The sequence below is a fragment of the Trichoplax adhaerens genome, genomic scaffold (assembly GCF_000150275.1).
Source record: "Trichoplax adhaerens TRIADscaffold_18 genomic scaffold, whole genome shotgun sequence".
NCBI classification, from domain to species: domain Eukaryota; kingdom Metazoa; phylum Placozoa; class Uniplacotomia; order Trichoplacea; family Trichoplacidae; genus Trichoplax; species Trichoplax adhaerens.
The window spans coordinates 25,217-45,918 of NW_002060960.1; the positions used below are offsets into that span (position 1 = coordinate 25,217).

The 20,702-nt window shown below is 33.3% G+C and overlaps 3 protein-coding genes across 3 annotated transcripts; 1 reads left to right on the forward strand and 2 right to left on the reverse strand.

Annotated features, from left to right (window-relative positions):
- Positions 1-1,239: 1,239 nt before the first annotated feature.
- TRIADDRAFT_4552 (uncharacterized protein) lies at positions 1,240-8,934 on the reverse strand (the record flags this gene model as incomplete). The annotated part of the gene is made up of 3 exons (XM_002116823.1): positions 1,240-1,486; positions 1,678-1,780; positions 8,718-8,934. Coding segments are annotated over 3 exons (567 nt in total), but the record flags the coding sequence as incomplete, so codon positions are not given.
- Positions 8,935-11,067: 2,133 nt separating this feature from the next.
- TRIADDRAFT_60813 (uncharacterized protein) lies at positions 11,068-15,475 on the forward strand (the record flags this gene model as incomplete). The annotated part of the gene is made up of 20 exons (XM_002116768.1): positions 11,068-11,091; positions 11,847-11,972; positions 12,107-12,199; positions 12,315-12,429; positions 12,543-12,592; positions 12,715-12,777; positions 12,866-12,948; positions 13,062-13,169; positions 13,285-13,348; positions 13,466-13,540; positions 13,662-13,742; positions 13,835-13,912; positions 14,002-14,055; positions 14,174-14,237; positions 14,330-14,418; positions 14,552-14,635; positions 14,751-14,820; positions 14,940-15,046; positions 15,122-15,255; positions 15,361-15,475. 20 exons carry the CDS (start codon positions 11,068-11,070, stop codon positions 15,473-15,475), a joined length of 1,677 nt encoding a protein of 558 aa, XP_002116804.1.
- A 975-nt stretch (positions 15,476-16,450) lies between these two features.
- Positions 16,451-18,865, reverse strand: TRIADDRAFT_60814 (uncharacterized protein; the record flags this gene model as incomplete). Its single annotated transcript, XM_002116824.1, has 9 exons — positions 16,451-16,489; positions 16,612-16,702; positions 16,773-16,868; positions 16,964-17,249; positions 17,392-17,676; positions 17,834-17,939; positions 18,047-18,112; positions 18,325-18,410; positions 18,799-18,865. 9 exons carry the CDS (start codon positions 18,863-18,865, stop codon positions 16,451-16,453), a joined length of 1,122 nt encoding a protein of 373 aa, XP_002116860.1.
- Positions 18,866-20,702: the final 1,837 nt, after the last annotated feature.

Consider the following 20,702-nt stretch of genomic DNA (forward strand, 5'->3'; position numbering starts at 1 on the left):
GCAAATTCATTTAGGGGTGTAATGATGAACAACTCAATTTAGTTGTATTAATTTAATTATTACTGATGAGACAAAATTAGATTTATTAAAATTAATATTCTGGCCTGTCATGGCATAATATTATCTAAATTACGATTATTATTTACAAAACCATCCAAGGTCACCCTTTGAATAGATTAGATAGTGATAACATTATTCGATTAATTTAGTAATAGAAAATTTCATATTAAAATTATTGCATCAAAGCTTACATCTTACCGGTTTAATTATCTATCAGTATAGAAATGCATCTTTAAGTTTTACATTTAATACGGCGATTCTCATTAGAAATACTAAACTTTCATTAAAATGCATTGCATAATATACCTCAACTTTACTATATCGTCCGGCCGCCTACACATTCTGTTTCGGGGAAAAGCTGCCAATATCAATGCAAGATTTAATTAATATTCAATATTAAGACGGTTTGTGATTTAGTATCTTGTACCGCCTCTCTTTGACTTGATAATACCAAATAGCACATCCGTAAATGAAAACTATCTACACAAAGTTTTGATCCTTTAACGTTATATAGTCTGCCTTAATTTACTAACGACCATAAACTTCAGATTATTTGCAATATTCACCTTTTACATAAAATGATAGGTATAATGTAGGTATTCTCTCAGTATTATCTCCCAAATTCACTAGCAAGAGAATTTCTGATATTCCCCATATTCACATTAATAACATATCGTACCTAGCAAGAGTTTATATTTGTTTACTTGCATTTTATTACAAACTGCATTGATACATAGATATTTACAATAGATTGATCGCTTTACTGTCAATATCAATCTTTAGCAGCCGCGCTTTTCTATTTGTTTGCACTAGCAGCTGCTAGAGAGCATTTCTCATAATCAATTTCGAAGCCGTAGCAATTCCTAATACATCAGCAAAATATTCACTGCTCAAAGTCTGTTTCTAGCAGTAGGTACGTTGCTATTCAACTACTGTTGCTATGCTAAAGCTAAAGGACACAGCATCGATAGGTCAGTTAACGATACTTTTAAAATAAAAAAAATGTGGTATATAAAACCCTTTCCAAAGGAGAATACTTTTAGCAAACGACCACCAAAGATGATGATTAAATACTATGTGATGCCTGACATGAGCTTGCATTATAGTCTATCAACTGTCGTCTGTTGACTGTATAACCAATTTTTATATAACATGATGATCAGTATCACATTTGATGCAGCAGCCATCTTGTAACATACCACACAAAATAGCTGCTAAGTTTTCGGCGCGCTGGAAACCATGAAGAAAACGGCCCTCATACGCTATCTGAAATTTATGTAACATGTCTGAAATAGTTGGAAAACGATGATAACCATAACATTTCCGGAAAATAATAGGCAAATCTATCCAATGTTCAATCCATAGAGGTATTGCTACTTTTTCCCTTCTACATTGCGTCAAAAATAGCTCGATCGTACCCTTACATCTATAATAGTAGCATAAATTGAAAATCAGCTTAAAAGCTGCCTTTTACTATTGACTATTTTCTGAGTATTTATATTTTAGTGTTTCCAAATGCTTTACGGATATATTAGATGCATGGATAATCGTAGCCATATTAAAAGCTATTTATACATGCCAAATAGCGCATGCAGTATAAACAAAGACTGGACTTACGAACTGGTGACCATTGAGAAATTATTTCTATTACTGGTAGCGTTGCATAGCCAATTGAGAAAAAGATGATGTACTGTTGCAAAGTCACTAGCTTTATCGACCACTGCCTTAGTAGTTAAGCGGTTAAATCAGTTCTAAAGCTATAAATTATCCTATACTTTTGATAATCATCACAAGGTAGTTGTACTATAAATGTTGATATGATAAATCAGATATGCTACATAATGCTTTCATTAAATAATATCAGCCGCTACCAATAAAGGTAGCAAATTAGCAATTGAGTGCATAACTGAACATTTACTAACATCCATGGATCGATGCTCTGATTTCAATGACTGGCTTACAAAATAAACATTTCATTTTAACGACTGTAAGCTAAGTTATTGCATTCAAAAACTGTATAACTGTGTAATAATTACACAGCAGCGATACTGTAAATAATCTTTTCTATTACATTATCTAGCATAATCTTGTTCTTTTACAGCAGTATCCCTATAGCCTTGGATTTATCTAAAAGGAAAGCTTATGCTTCCTAGGCATCATGAAATTAAACTTGTCTATAGATTAAGATCAGTTTGCTATAGATTACTTCTTTTTGCATAATCTATGACGATCAGAAATTACGTAATGAGGGCTGTTAATCTGAATAGAATAGTACGTATACGAAATAATCTCGCTTACAACGAAGGATTAAGATTAATACGTTTAAAATGATAGTATTTCCATGTCAAATTAAATGCAGTATTAAGTGTTTATCTTGTTATTAATAGTATTAAGTTACTACCTGTACAACTCCTGTTGTCTCCTGGCAGTATTCGCTCAAAATTGGATAGATTCTAGGGCGACAATAGGCGTGAAATTCTTCCTCTTTTAAGCAATTACGGCTATTTATTAAAATTGCTGAGTATTCAATCACTTCAGGTATAAATGTAGGCGGCTGCTGAGGTAAGCATGATCCTTCAAGGTAAAAGATCACGTAGCAATCAAATTGATTGGTAGATTTAATTCCGTTCTTGGCTCTTAAACGTGCAGATCTCTCCGACATTGTTGCGATCCTACAAATAAAAATTATCATTGATGTAAAGACGGAATAAAAGATAATGTAATTTATGGACGGATTAAATATGATCAGATAACTTGTGCTATGATAATACGTAGAGTAGTAAAGCTGCTAATGAAGTTTTTTTCATTTATTGCGATACAATACTAATTTCTGACCTAAATTTCATCAGCAGATGATAGATGATCTAGAAATGAAATCATCAATGAACGTTCTGTTCTTTATAAACAGCAGACGTAACCGCGTAAGCCTAGACCGATTAGTTTCCTTGCCATAAAAGCTATCGAGTATTTGTCGTCATCAATGCAACGCCGTCAACTATGAAATTGTTCGAAATGGTCATTTTATATGTACAGGCTGATGCCAGAGTTGATATGAATAAACTGATACTTATCGTGATTTTTTAAATCGATCATTAAGCTTCATATATACTTCTGATGGCAATAACTAGTCTCGTAGCAGCATTTCGAAAATCCTATACTGTATAATCACAGTTCTAATTGAAGTTACAACCAATTTAATCGTTTCGTCGGCTACTGACGTTTTAATAACTAGCCATTTATGTCCATTGAAACCATAATCGACGTACGAGGTGTTAATTCCAAATCTTGTTGTTTCTGATGGCAGCGACTTACTTTATGTTAGCTATATTAGAGCAATCTTTATCGTAGCATAAATTAATTTTACAATAAGTACGATCTTATCATCAGCTGCCGGTAAAAATTAAAGAGGTCTTAGACTCATTCTGATATCTAGACATTTATGTACATTGAACTACCGCCGTGAATACTCATAAAGTACATTCCAGATATAGCTATTTCCGATTGCAACAACTGAGTTTTATTATTGGAGCAATTTAATCACAGTAGCATTTGAAATCACAACCAATATAAGGTAGATTGTTACTGTCAGCTATTCACAAATTACGAAACAGCATGGGATTGATTCTAATATGTAGATATTCATATACATTAAACTGTAATCAACGTATACGATCTTAATTCCAAATTTTATTGTTCCTGAAGGCAACAGCTTACTTAGTATTAGCTATATTAGAGCTATGTAATCGCGATAGCAATTCTAATTACTATCGCATACAATCATTATTATGATATGCTTATAATGGAGATTAAATTTGGCTTTACCCTAATTCAGATTGAGAGGTAACAATGTTAAAATTCATGACATGACTGCTTCTATAAGATAGCTAGTAACACTAATCGTAGACGTTAGAGAACAGATCTGTAAGTAACTTCAAATAGCTGTGCTGCATATAATTTTCTGCCTTGGCACAAGATGAAGATACGAGATTCAGAAATACTAATCAGGCCAATTACTGCTAGTCGCCTTAAACGATGTTTTAAAAAATGCAAACGTAGTATACCAGCAACTCTTCTAACTTGATATTGCAATATTGCTTCTATGTGCTAAAATTTAGGAAAATTGTAGGCGCCATTAAATATACCATTAAAGCTGTAACACAAAATCAAGTGCGATCATGTTTTTTTGCAGACGTCAGTAACTTCTCACTGTAATTAATACGATAAAAAATCTAATTCCAGTTCAGTTCAGCATGTTTTATTTAATTTTATTTGGCTTTATTAATCAAGAAAAGAATCATTTTAAGTGGCGAAATCTCATATATTAACTGAATAATGTAATGTGTAATGAGTAAATAGGCTATGAGAAATGTATGCGAAGGGCAAGAATTTGAAAATTGCAATGTGATGGATGGCGTTGGTGTTTATTAAAACATATTGCTAAACATCAGGGACAATAATACAGTACATGCAGCTGATATCCATTTAATGACATAAAGGAACATAAAATAAGTATTATTCATGACAATTTCAATTCGAATGAAATTAAAACTATCTCTTAATTTTGGTTTTCTAAATGAAATTGTATTGATAATTATGTCAATCTATACTCGGTTTCAAGAATTATAAAACTACATGACCAATAGATTTAAGATTGGCCTTTAAAAAGCGCACTTTAACATGTGTATGAAAAAAACATTTTGAAATTGCAAAGTCATAGATCATGTAGTCTAATCTGAGACCATTTTACAACAATCACTGACTATTCCTGTTTTTATGCTGTCTTAACAGCATAAAGTACCTTACGATAACTACAGTTTGCTAACTATAAAAAGAATTAGTATATCTCTTAATTTTAACTTTTAAGACTGTATAACATCATAAATACTTACATTTGTGATTAGTTCCTAATATTATTTAGCTCGTACTTTGAAGAAGATTAGGTAATTAACCTTGAAATGGGTTCTTTCCCTAGAGTAACTGGCAATTTGATTCATATCGATACATGTGAAAGAGTAACTGCAGCACTGGCGCAGTCTTGGCATCAGTAATATCATATAGAACTACAAAAAGGTTTTTCAGAGCGCCTGTGATCGCAATCAGCATGCAGTGCTGTAAATGGAACAGTTGACAACGTGAAAATATGCTATGATCATAAAGACTGCTAAAATAACGTGGATGAAATAAGAATCGTATTGCTATAATTTCTAATCATGATCGGTATGAAAACGAACATAGCCCTTTGCGGTAAGTGTACAATAAAATTTCTTATCGTTACTGAAATTTACAAAGTTTTGAGTTGAACTAATTTGCTTCGCTAAATTAGAGATTCTCTTCTATACCTAGATAGTACTATCGGATCAGCCTGTAGATCTTTTTACTATTTCAAAATTATACATGCTGTTGTACAGTATAATAATCAATTGATAATAATAATAAATGTCAATAATAGCTATAATTAATGTCAATTTCAATGAATTCGCGGTGAAGATATAAGGTAGCAAGAAAAGGTGAGATAAATGAAGGTATAAAGTATTTTTGACGTAACTGTTTCTATTCAGTAAAAGCGAATCAGAGAACAGTGGCATAAATGCTTGCTTGCTTACTTAGATCTTTACCAAACTCGTTCATGACTCTAAAGTTTAATCTAAACTCAATATTGGATTAGCTTTGTTACTAGCAAAATGTAATTAAGTAGTTCTAAGTGATTTGAATCGAATATGCCAATCTGAAGATCAGGTGAAAATCGAATCAAATCACAATAATAAGCGTGTTGATAGAGGTTATCGTAAGATGTTCATGTGTGCTTTCTATTTCTGCCAATAAAGATAGTCTAGCTCACAAAACTTTACTTATTTTTTTTTCATAGTGCCTTTATCTGAGAAATCATATCATTTGTCGCACAGAATTTTAACTAAAATTCACTAGATCTATTGAAGTGGTAATAATCTCGGGTATTGCATCCAATCAATATTAGGATTGAACATACCACAAGAAATATGGCGTTTATTATCAAACAGTGGTAATTAGTAATACAGTGAATCAGTGACCAGGATGATTGATGTTAGTTTAATATTTCAAGCGTTTAATTATGATATATCGTAGGCAAATTATTTTACTTCTTTTGGAAGCTCATCAACATATCTAGATTAATAAAGACATTACAATTTACATTTCACTTTCTACGATGAAGATAGTGCAATCGATTAATTAAACAGCATCATGAGTTGGATAGCAGAACATAAAGATTAAACATATGCGAAGGGGGATCTTACGACCTATCTTGAACCATGCATTTTAGAAATAATACTTGTCTATGGCAACAGAATAACAGAAAAAATTTAATGCTCATGAATGAATAGATTTGTGTTCGGATAAACAGCAAATCACATCAGCAAAGGTAGTTAGATCGAAGTATCACTATTAGGGGTAATTTCATAGCCGTCCAAAATTAGTTGACATAACACATTAGCAATATTTTGAACATCATCTTTTCCACGATGCCATTGACCCTTAAAAATCTATCATCAAATGTTCCAGCATCACCGGTAATCTTGGTTGATAATGGAGGTTAAAAATACGTTTGAAAGCTAGTTTTAAGTCGATCCACTCGCAAGTCCACGAAGGAAACGGAACGTCACTCAATGCACACTACCGCTTTAAGTAATATTTAACATCAGTAGGAGTGCACGTTACGTAGCCATATGGTGATTTCATATAAGAAAATAAAACAGAAATGGGATTATTAAATTTTTAGCCCTTGCTTAAACGTTTGGCATATTACTATTAACAAAGAATACTATCAAAAATGCTCTTCATCTTACCCATCCGTTACTAAAATAAAGCTCTTGTTTTCCTTCACAGTATTGTCGTTCAACCAAGCTTCGAAATCGTTAAAAATGTCAGGAAAAGTATCTGCACAACTGACCAATTCCTACTCACATACGATTGGTTATTTACAAATTATAAGGATTAACGAACATTAAACAGATTCTAATTGATATCCGAGACTATCGCTATGCAGTAGCCAGGCACCAAACAGTTGTTCAGTAACAATAGTAATCGATCAGCTTCTTAAATACTTTACGAATCATATTGTATTGGAATGTTGGTGATTCATTTTAATTTAGTATACAATTATAAGGTAGGCAAACATAGCTTAAATTGATTCTTAGGTAAGTAATACGATCACTTGTGCATTAAAATACCGTACGCAGCAAATTTTCTCTTCTTGAATTTCATATAAGTATTCGCTTATGAAAGTTGGCCGAAAATAAATTTGGCATCTTATTAATCAATTAATTCCAGTACAATAAATACTTTTGCTTCAAACCATGCTCTAATTTTTATAATTGATTTTGCTTCAGGCAGAATTGAGATCATTATTTCGTGTTAATGTTCACTCATTGAGTTTGTCAACAAATAAATTAGCATTTTTGCAATCAAGCAATACCATCATACTATATCATAAGGAAAACTGTAGTGTCAAACCGTCCCATAAATTTTTAAAACTAATTTAGCTTGAAAGTAGGATTAAGATCTTATTTCGAATAATGTTCGTATATGAAGCAGGAAAATTAAAAATGAATTGACATCACTTCAATAAATTAATATCTTTATAATAATTGATTTTGTTTGGTGCTGTACTGTAGACTTTTGATTTTATAATTAATTTAATTTTTTTACTTTAAAGTAGAGCTGAGACCTTATTTTTGAATTAATGTTCACTCATAGAATGGGTATCAAAATAAATTAGTACAAGCAATCAACCCATTCAGTCAAAATTTTGACTTCAAACCTTATTACACAATCATACCGTATATTTATAGTAAGAAAATTGTAATGCTTGGAGCTAAATTTAACAGCATGTCTTGACTACATTGTCTACACAACAAATAATTAAATATAACTAAACATAGCGTCATGGCTTTTTCCATAAAATTATTCCGGTACTGGACCAAGTGCCATTGTTATCTCACCAATATTAATATTTTAGGTGTCATAATGAGCCTGTAAGTAAAAGGGAACGAGCTCATACTTTTACGATAGAAACTAGTTTTGAATTTAGTCGACTTATAGATTGTAATTATTGGATAGATATTATGTATTAGTATGACGTAACGCTAGCTAAACTAAATTGATTTTTCACACTTGCATTTTTATTACCTTTGCAGATAACACAAGCTGCTATAAGACTTTGTGAATATGTGAAAATGGAAAAATTAAAATAATATTTGGAGGATTTGAAATCCCCAATAGTCCTTAGTTCATTCGTTTATGTTAAGTGACATCTATAGAGATAGCTAATTTATAATAATCACGAATCACAGGCCTGCTATCAGCATCAGATTTGATAACTAAATTATAACAAAATATGCATAATTTTATATCGACAGAATGTTATTCAGCTGTAGGCTTGTATATCATTGCTGTATTGGATAATATTAGATGATATTAGTAAGAAGGAAGACGAGGAGACTATACGATTATTACTATGGAGCTGCTTGCGCTTTGCTACTCCTACTTTACAGTAGATTACCATGATGAAAATTACTTGTAGATGATTCTATTGATTGAGACGAGTTGTATAATCAAGAAGAAAATAAACTTTTAGTGTGTTTAGCTCGTATGGAGCAGTTAGTCATTAAAGCATTGCCTACTTGCCTGAGATATTCCAGTCAGTCGCTTACAGAATTTACTTAAAGTTCGATTGATCGTAGGTCGAACATACGAATGAAATTCGCTGAAAACTTCTAGCGTGCTAGCGTCAATTAGTAAGGCTGGGAATTCAATAATTTCTGGTAAATGGTAGTCTCGATACTTTGATTTGGTTGTAGCTTCAAAATCGATGACAAGATAAAAATCTACAAACGATTCCAGTTTTGGTGGACAGCTTTGGTCTGTTGGATATCTTCGATATATTGGACAATTTCCATGTGTTACATGACTTTGATATGTTGGATGGCTTCGGTGTCTTCGATGTCGTCTTCTCCCTCTAGAATTTCTCATTTCTGCAATAATAAATCAGCCTGGCGTAATCGCAGTCCTGTGATCAATCAAAAGATTTTTAAATGACAGAACTTTAGAAACAATTGCGTTTCAATATCTGCGAGCTGAGATGTGCTAGAGATAAGTTTTTTGGATTTTTGAACCGATTCAACAAAAACTATGTAATTGATGGATGTTCTTTCCACCTATCTTAATACTGAAAAGTGTGAATCACGTGAATAATGCCAATCCATATAAAGAATAAATAAGAAATTATTGGCTTGGTGTTGCGACTCTCTGCCAACTTACGTTATTGCACTACTATTGTAAGCTTGTGTTAGATTTGCTCAAAAGAATAGTGTCAAAGTGACTAAGAGTAGCAATAAGCCTTACAGTCTTCATATTTGATTAAAGACTAGTAGCTGGACCTGATGCAGCTACTATCCATCTTAAACTAAACAGTCTAAAAGTCAAGCTTTATAAAGTTAAAATGTCATTACGATCGAGCACGATACGGAATTCGTAGCTTATCGCTTAACATGCTGAGTACTACCCTTAAGCATTAATCTTTACAAAAAATAAGCATTTCTTACCTTTAAAACCTTGTAAAAGACTAATAGATAGTACTAAAGCAACCGGGTAACGTTCATCTTGTGCGTTTTTCAATGACGGCTCGTTTGGAACCACTTTCCCGCCGGGTAAAATTTATTGTTTATACATTATAATTATTACAAGCCTTTGCACCAGGGCAGAGGTATGAAAATTATATGGATTTGTATTGAAAACGGGTAAAATTTGAATGTTTGGAAGTTAGAAATTCCATGTACTGTACTTATTTATATTTGTTTTCTTTCATTCAATTTTTTTTTTTTGGACTTCAGTATAATGAATGTATACTGAACTTGTTTATTATTCGCTTGTAAAAAAGAGGTCGAAATGACATTTTTATTTTAAATCTGTTCCAGGTTATGCCCAAAATTGAAGTATTGCTTTATTTTTCTGCTTTATGGGTGTCGCACACCTTGACGGAACGACTATTATTATCCAAGCTTGAATGATTTCTAGACGCAAAATTTATATTTACAAATCACAGAAAATTAATTTAAATTCATACCTATTTCAAAGATTCGAACATCTTCCCTGTACAGGAGACAAAGTCACGAAAATACATAAAGGTAACATTAAGCTGAAAAAAGGAAAAAATAATCGCCTTTAAAGGGTCTTCGTTCTTACCAGTTTAGTATGCAAATTAGCTTCAAAGCAATCAAGGTGGTTCAAATACTCCAAATAAATATTGCTACGATAGGCTGCTGACAGTTATAGCCGTTGAAAAGCTCAAAGTAAAGTATCGCGTAAGCGCCTCCTTTTCTACAGCAACTACAGTAGCATGAAATAAGCAAACTATTGAATCCGATGAGCTTGCTGACACTTCTAGGTGTTAAAAAGTAAACATCAAAATAAGCGCCTTCTTTTCGACAGGAAATTACAGAACAGTAGCCGGAAAATAATCAAACTATTTCATCACTAAAAGGGGGAGGAGGGACTTGAAGAACACCAAACGATCCATTGGAAAAATGAGATGCGCAGACTCAATATACAGTGCACCGTGCCACTATGCAGTACAATGTACTGTACACTGTACTACTGTACTGTACGTATACTGTTCTATTTATTTTGTTGTTCATTATAATACTGTAATAAAATCTCACTATACTGTGCCGTACCGTACCGTACCGTTTTTACTGGCTTACAGTAATTGCGCTCTGTTATTAATTATCATAGGGGTTAAGGCTAGCCGGTTAGGGTTAGCCGGTTAGGGTTAGGGTTGTTATTATTAATTCTCATAGGGTACTTGTACACTGTACACTAACTGTATAGTGTAGTGTACAGTATAATAGACGTTACAGTACTATAACGTACCTAACATGACCTGGACTAGATTGTACTTTCAATTACTGACCAGATCAGTCTCGTACTCATAGTAACTCACGGTGATGGCAAGTCCTAATGATTCTGCGCAAAATGGCCAGCAGTTGCTTAGCGACAGTAAGATGTCATACTCTTCCTTCATGTTCAGGTAAAACGTCTCTCAATTAAATTTGGATAGCCAGCTTGAAGAAGGAACGTATTTTTCTTCGCCAAGTAAAAGATAAAATCTCGTTAGGAAGAAAGCTAATGCCAACGGTCCAATTACTGCGCAAGATTGATCATTGCCTGTTGAAAGAGAATTATAACGTAATTGCCTGATTCAGATCATTTTATCGCCCAAGTAGGTAGCGTTCAGGTAGGGTAATGATAATTAATGAAACGGCAGAATCGGTAAAGCCAAACATAATATAATAAGAGTATAGCTAAATAATAAGGATACTTTTTACCATCTAAAAATGTTATTATTTCTATAACTTGGACTAGAAGATTGACCCAGTCTATTGATTGTAACTACTTAAACCCAAGACACTTAACGCACTGAAAATGGTAAGCTAGCTGCCAACTTTATTATTGCTGTATTACAACCGTTTTTTTCCTTTCTTCATTTTGTTTGACTATTAATCAAGTCAAATCTATCATGAAGTGGAACAGGCATAAACTTAATAAAGAATAATTAGAAATAAATTATAAGTTAACCGAGTTATGTTTTAAAAGTGTCGGACTCTTTATTCCCAAGTTTTACTTATCATAATAAAGTTAAGATTACATTCAATCCTATTATCAGGATTCAAATTCTGGCTGCTATTAATACGTTGTAAACTGCTGTGGACATGATAACATCTAATGTGCTTTAAAATATCCCATTAAATTAGTTACTATCAAGAGCAAAACCAGTAACCGCTCAAGAGAAAGAGACTAAGAAAAAGGAGCAACAAGTTCCTCAATTAGACGACTTTCTGAACAAGAGAGACTACACTGGAGCCATGACTCTACTAGAAGTAAATCAGAATACAGTATAACGTATTAAATTCATATAGTGCAGCTATATTATTATTCCATAATAGTCAATGCATTATATACAAGTACCTTATTTTATTTTAATCGTTGATATCATTTCTCTTTGGGGTATAAGTTCGATAGAGGAGGTGGTAAGGGAAATGATGAAGTCAGTTTGTGGATAGCTTACTGTGCATTCCACCTTGGGGATTATAAGAAAGCTATGGAGGTATTGTTTATAATGTTCATGAATTACTTACTTGAAATAATCAATTCGGTATAAAATTCGGAGGCTATTGAAAAAGATTGATACGAAATTGTTACTTTCCATACGATGTTTATAGGAATATCAAAAGCTTACATCAAAAGTAGGCTGTAACCCAGACTACTGGTGCTATTTAGCATGTTGCTATTTCCTACTAGGAATGTATAAAGAATCTGATGCTGCAGCTGATAAAGGTAACTATATATTCGATAAAGGCAGCTGTCCTTAGGAATGTACATCGCCAATGCCATTACAAAATTTTATCCTGTATAAATGCTTAATAATAAAGTCTAATTATTTCTTGTAGGTCCTAAAAGTAAACTACAAAACCGATTACAATTTCACTTATCTCAAAAGGTACTTTATTCTAAACGCCGGTATAATTATTTAAATGATGTGCTCATTCTCTTCTATAAAGAAGACCTCAAAATTTAAACAAATTCTATGTCATAAAATTTCTTTTTGGTTTAATCTTTCAGTTTAATGACGAAAAGCGTCTAATGCATTATCATCAACAATTACAAGACGTCATACAAGATCAAGTAAAGTGGATTTAAACTAATGTACTGCATCTTCAATTAGTTACACACATTTATAACTGATATCGTGTTATACTTATTTATACTGCAGCTAAGCCTTGCATCAATTCACTATTTAAGAAGTCACTATCAAGAAGCTATAGATATTTATAAACGAATCTTACTAGAAAATAGGTATAGGGCAGTCGTCAATCATTATTCTATTTTAAGTTGATATAGCTTTGTAATTTGATCACAACTACAGCATTAATTTTGGATTGATCTAATTTTATCTCCGAAACTGATAGGGATTATTTAGCTTTAAACGTATATGTGGCCTTATGCTATTACAAGCTAGACTACTACGATGTTTCACAGGAAGTTTTGGCGGTTTATTTGCAAAATAATCCAGATAGGTAATCTATAAATGCAACTTAGAAGCTACGTTTCTAAAATATTATTTTTAAATAACTACGTACAGCTTTCGATAGGTAATACATATTCATTATAATATTCATATGCCTCTTGTAGTGTAATAGCTTTAAATTTAAAAGCCTGCAATCACTTCAAGCTTTATAATGGAAAAGCAGCAGAGGTAAGTAAATATGACTTATAATCTATATCAATATCACCATACTTCATCTATCTCTAAATTTAAGCATTTATGTGAGTAATTATGCTATTATAATGATATTCCATGTATTAATTGTAGGCTGAATTGAAGAACCTACAAGAAATGTCATCGCCAAGCCTAGTTTTTGCTAAAGACTTGATAAAACACAATTTGGTAAGCTTCTAATCCACTAAAGCGTGTAGTTTCAAATCTGTAGAATATCCAGTAGCTCTTTTATTGAGTCCAAAATCTTTACATATTCATTTCTAACGCTCCTTTATTAATTGTTTTAAAGGTTGTCTTCCGAGGAGGTGAAGGAGCGTTACAAGTTCTCCCACCATTAATAGATGTTATTCCAGAAGCAAGACTTAATCTAGTAAATTTTTTAACTGGAACTGCTAAATTGCGATACATTTCAAATTATTTAAATAGTCTAAACTTATTAATTACCCCTTATTGGACCTTCAGGTCATTTATTACCTGAAGCAAGATGATATTGTAGAAGCTTATAAATTGATTAAAGATTTAGAACCAACAATTCCACAAGTAAGTTTAATTTCTCGATCTGAAAAGATTCATCCTTAGCGATTGAAATTTATGAGCTCAAATACTGAAAATGTATTACTTATTTCTAGGAATACATTTTAAAAGGTGTTGTCAATGCAGCTCTAGGTCAAGAGCAACAATCGGTTAGAAGAAAAATTAGTCACAAATATTCTTGTCTAATTGCATTGCTAGCCACAGCAGATTAGAAAAAAATTAATAATAATTTTTTTCTACTTATTATTTATTTTCATTTTACGATAGCGCGAGCATCTTCGTATTGCTCAACAGTACTTTCAACTAGTTGGTGGATCAGCCAGCGAATGCGGTAAATTTACTTGCACTGTCAATTATAGTAGTGATAGTTTGCATACGTGTAATCGAAAATGAAAATAAATTATGCATTGTAATTACATTTAGATACAATACCTGGTAGGCAATGTATGGCAGCTTGCTTCTTTCTTCTCAAGCAATTTGAAGATGTCTTGATTTATCTAAATTCCATTAAGGTAAACAAATCATAAGTTTTAAGCTTTTCGAATTTGTAAATATTATATCTGATTACTGTTCGTATATCATTAATAAACAGAATTCTTCAATATAGTAATCTGTACTTATATTTTGCCATTATATGTTTTATAGAGCTACTTCTATAACGACGACGTATTCAATTTCAATTATGCACAAGCGAAAGCAGTTGCAGGAAATTATAAGGAAGCTGAAGAGGTTATTTCTAATTACTGTAGAGATGCTCTGCTTGTATTATTGTATTATGCTTAATTTTTTTCGTAAAGTTCGCTCAACAATTAAATAATTCTGAATCTGCTTCTCTCTTGATTAGATATTTCTCATGATACAAAGCGAAAAAATCAAAAATGATTACACATATCTTAGTTGGTTAGCTCGATGCTGTAAGTTTCAATAATTTATTAACCATCTAACAATAGCTAGATGCAATCACTCTCGTACTGTATTATTCTGTGAATTAGTGGTATATGGGATAATAATGGTAGGTCTATTTTTCCTTTAGATATTATGAATAGAAAATCACGATTAGCATGGGAATCCTATCTCAAAATGGAAACATCATCAGAATCTTTCCAACTATTAACTCTTATTGCTAATGAATGTTATAAGGTATGGAATTTCTGAAGTCGATCGGATTTATTTCGTGTCGAATGGACAATAAAAACGATGAAATAAATCTTTTAGATGGGACAATTCTACTATGCTTGTAAAGCTTTTGACGTATTGGAGAGGATGGATCCTAATCCGGAACATTGGGAAGGTAAAAGAGGGGCATGTATTGGCTTATTTCAACTAATTATTGCTGGTCATGAACCTCGGTAAGTAGTTGCACAAGGCAGGTTGATAAAATATATACAATACATCGACATAAAACTGTGTAAGTTATCGATTGCTAACTACATTTTATTAAATTTAACCTTCAGGGAGACGCTAAGAGAGTTATTAGCTATTCTTCGCAACACTGCAAACCCACAAGTTGAGTACATAATTCGAATTATCAAGAAATGGGCGAAAGAAAAACGAATTAACTTGAATTGATTGTAAACCTTAAATTGATAGTTAGTTATAGTTAAAATAAGATAATTCATGACGCCTGTTGTACTGTAGTTATGTGGTCAAGGTGACAGGAATATAACTGTTGCTGTTCCAAAATTCTATTTAAAACTTTAAAATATCATACGATATTACTTAAGATCAGACACTACCATATCCATTACTGTACTAATTTGTTTTATTCCTTGGAAGGATTTTCGAAAAATTGTTGTAACTGCATTGCATTTACTTCTAATTGTAGATAATTAATTCATTTTAGAAACGGATAATTCCAATTGCGATGTTTCAGTAATTCGAGTACAAAAATCGAAAGATATATTAAAGGGTACAAAAATTGGAAAGCTTAAACACTATTGCGTAATCTATGGCTGCTGTAAATATTTTCGTACTGTCAATAAGCTCTCACTTAACAACAGACATAAACAAGCAAATAATATTCAATACGTTCATGATAACAGCGAGAATTTTTATTTGGATACATTACAGTACAATTTAAACAGAGATTCAAATCTTAGATCAACCGCGAATACAAACTACAAAGAAAAATGATAGTAATTTCAAAGCTATATGTAAGGTGCATAGTAATTACAATATCCACGAAAAAATTTTCTAATACTGTATAAAAATACATGAATGAATGATTAAGGCGATAGTAATTGATAGGATAACACGTACATACGACATGCGGCATTGCCCAAGAAAAGATATGTGATCATCCTTACCCATTTACCTAGTTAAACCAGCTATGCCTCAGTTATGTCTCGGGTTACGACATAGTACTACGCTGCATTGTTGAAGTGCATGGCGCCGTGAGCATGTAATAATCATCAATGTTCATTTTATTATTACTATCATGAAATAACAATAAAACTAATGAAGCAGATGCCATATAGACATTTGCAACTGCTGAAATAGTAATGCACTAAAATTGGCATTCTAGTAAACACAACTTTCCAGAAACTAGGCAATTTTTAGTCCGGCTATGGATTGTTCCAGCGACTATATGAACAAGGAACGCAAAAAGTTTATTTCTCTTTGTTGCAATTCAGTAGGAAATAAAAAGGAATAGTATTTGCATGTGTAAGCATCAATATACTCATAATCATTTTTCTAATGCTTACCTTTAAATCCCAATCTATAATTTTACCGTCCATTCCAAAGGTAGAAAATACCGCACAGTCTTTCTTTGTACCTCTAGCAATAGCTACGCCCCTAGAAATGGATATCGATAATTTCATCAATCGATGGTAATGGTTTGCATATTAATGTGTGAGCCTCTTACTTGATGGCATTTTGATGAATAGAATTTAATGATGTGTTGCTTCTGTCACTTTTGGTAGAACCCAGTCTATCTAGATCTCTGAATTTATTTAACGCACTGAAAGAAAACAATAAGTTTATAATGTTAGCCCTTTCTAAGCAAAAAGAACCTACTCAATAAGTAACAAAGATAGAAACGCTTGCTACTATTACCTAAAAACGTTTTCAGACTGTTTTTTCTCCTTTTTATCAAGTGCATCACGAAATGTCAGATTTCCAGCACCATCAATACTGAACAGATACGGAACACAATCGTGGCCAACACTGACAATACTATTCGATGAAATCCAGGTACATGAAGCGAAGGGTAAATAAGTACTCTTCACAGTCAACAAAATGTTGTCTCTTTCAGAGTCAACAACTGATATACTAGAATCATGGCCAACCCATGCAACTTTTTTACCATCGAATGAAAAAGAAACAGAATGTACCCATCCACCTAGAACAAATAACAAGCATGATAATTAGTGTTTGTAGGAGATATACTTCTACGTGAAAGCCTTAACATTGCGTTGGTTACCGATCAGCATAAGCTATCAATTCAAATGTCAACAACGAAAGTTTATAAATACAATAAGCACCTCCAGAATTAGAAAACTCGTGCATGCAAGCACCAAAATTCATTTTGGAGCCCCAAGATGTTGGTGATGGTTTACTCTCGATTTCTTTTATGTATGCAGAGAATATTCTACACTTAAAATCGCACGATCCAGTTGCTAGTAAAATATTATTGGGATGCCAATCAACTGATAACACAGTCGAGTTGATTTGCTTCTTGATATGCTTGCTGACCCACCAATCATTTTCTTTCTCAAAATAACAGATGGAAACCAATTTGGCGCCGCATCCAACAGCAAATTTGTTCTCTACATTATCACAAAAATAATAAGTCCTACTATAATCCCAAGTTATTTTACATCCCCGATAAAAAGCTACTGAAATGGCGTTACTGATGTATTACCACAGTACTGCAGTCTAAAGTTTACTTTTGCTATCTACTCTATATTAGAATAATCATCATACCGTCTGGTGACCATTTAACACACGTAGCCGCACGATTCATCCGGAGTAATACCAAAGTTGGCTTCCAATCATTCCCTTCACGCTTCCATACGTAAGCATTCCTATCCTAATTAGCCAACAAGCCATCACCATAGTAAGATTAAATCCGAGATAATAAAATAATCCTCATTACAGATTCCTACTGACGAATAGTGATGTCATGAATCAACTTACCGAACTACAAGTTACAATTTTATCACTTTCAGAAGCCCAATCAATGCCGTTGATAATTTCTGTGTGCTACAATAATTCAAAGTAGAGTGTAAGGTCAATAACGGATGATGAAGTTCATTACCGGTAAAACACCTTGAAAATAGCTCATAAAAATTAGGAATAACATCCTATACATTAGATTACTACATGAAGCCGAAATTGAAAAGTAATGGTAAGAAAATAAAGATTGAAGTTTTATCCAAACTATCATTGATGAAAACTTTAGTTTTGGGAATAACCTCTTTCAGAACTTTACTTAAACTCCAGCTTGCTCCCTTCTTCACATAAATATGTACTTCTTCATTGTTAGGACAAAGAGCCAATTCTACAACATCAACACGAATCCAATATTAAAAGAGGAATAAACTCAGTAAAGTTTTACTTGACTAAATAATGAAGAGTGAGAAAGTAGGAAAAAAAATTGTAGTAAGTCGTGAATGTGGTGAGAGTACGCTAGGTCACATGATTGTCAACCTAGTTTGATGGTGGAACCACACCGACATACTGTCACTACGGAAGAGCAATGCTTTCGCCTATAGAGCAAACTATTTTCTCTTGAATTATTGCAGTTTCCCTTCAACAGACATTTACAATCTCTATTATAACTATGACTACACAAGAACATGAGATACAGATACTTGATGATGGGAAGTCAACGGCAACGCTGGGACGGGGAGCATGGAATAACTATCGCTAACCCTCTATGAACTTACGACTTCTATCGCTATTGAAGGCACAGCAAACGACGGATGAAGAAACGGTGTGATAAACTTCTGGCATTTCCAATAACCTGGCAATCAATAATGAGACAATAGAGAATGGAATAGGCAATCCAACATTCGAATCAAGTGTTAAAATAGGTTGAGAGAGAGGGAAATGGAACAATTTTCCCTGCGATTTTACCAACGAAAGTTGCGCCTCCCTTTTGACGTCTGTAGAAGACTGTACTGAAGATTACAATGTAGACTATAAGTAGTCGGGCTACGGCCAAGCAGAGCCCAGTAAGGGACAATAATAAGTGTATCTTGGCGGCGAACGCTGTACAAACTATGCAAAAGCTATGTCACCTATTGGAACTCGATGGTGTGGACACACTGAGTACAGTGTACAGTGTACAGTGTACAGTATAAAGTGCCCATACTGTACTGTATAGTACTGTACACCGAGAGAACGTGCAGAATTGATAGCATTTCCTTGATCATTTTACTCAAACGAAAGTACTGTACTTGAAGCAAAATGACGAGCAAAAAGAGTTAATCGGACTCCACAAGTCCACATTGAGACTGTACACTACGGATCACCATCGAATGGGACAACTAAAATAGGAACGGATTGCATTATCGTTAACACGTGTAGTACAGTCATGGACTTCTAAAGTTATGACAGGATTTCGCCGATCATTTGACTCTACCGAAAGTACTGTACTGTACTTGAAGCAAAAAGACGAGCAAAAAGAGGTAGTCGGACTCCACAAGTCCACATTGAGACTGTACACTACGGATCGCCATCGAATGGGACAACTAAAATAGGAACGGATTCCATTATCGTTAACTCGTAGTACAGCCATGGACTTGTAAAGTTATGGCTGTTCACAGCATAAAGTTCATTTCCTCTATGGATGGACTTAGCCATACTGTTCTGGGCGAGGCCATTTCTGTAATAATTTGCTTGGGCCAGGACTCAGGACGTCCGGACAATATTTTGTGTGCGAGTTACGGACGCTAGGACAGCTAGAAGCGTAGAAAGAAGGGCGTTACAATAACAGAGTTTCTCTTGAACGCTTGTGGGTCTCGCAGTTATGGCTAATTCTCAAGGCCACCCATAAAATGATTACAACAGCCAGCTACTGTCAGACTTTGTACTCGATGCTTCATATTCTGAAAACGGAAAGATCACCTAGATAATTAGATATACATTAGTCCTTGTGATATTCGTATGGTACGTGGAATATTGTTCTTTTAGTAGGTACATGGACTACATTGTACAAGTGTACAATAGACTCCGCAAGTTCATGAAAAATGCTTACAATTTACCTTACTACAGATCACTGTCTGGCAAAATGAATAGGGAAGTTTACTACGTTTGTCAATTTTGTATAACAGTGATTTACTGTATAATGGTGCCCATTAACTGTCATCGTGTGTGTTTACAGCATTAGTCCTGTTATAGTGATATACGTACTCGAACTGACATCAGAACGCTACGGAAACTGTACAGTAATTGAATACCTGTTCTTTTCTATGTGCATCTAACAGTGGATATCTCATCCAGCCAGCTATGCTGATAAACTATTATGCGCTGTTGCAGATAGAAGGTTATCTGATCTCCGGCGATAGGGCATTATTATTGTCAACAAGAGGATTTCTTTCATTTGGGGATAATTACAGTAATACGCGCGATTGAAAGAAAGAACCTACGTAACATCATGCATTTGTAATAAATGCGTCTCAAAAGAACTATCTTAGTCAAATGTTATTTTCGAAAAGACTTTTATTACAAGGTTTTAAAAATAGTAGAGCAATGATCAATTACTACTAGAATCTAGTGTAAAATCGAGAGTATTCCGAGCTCAAAGCGAAGTGAAGTCTCTTCTCCTATGTAAACATTACGTTAAATC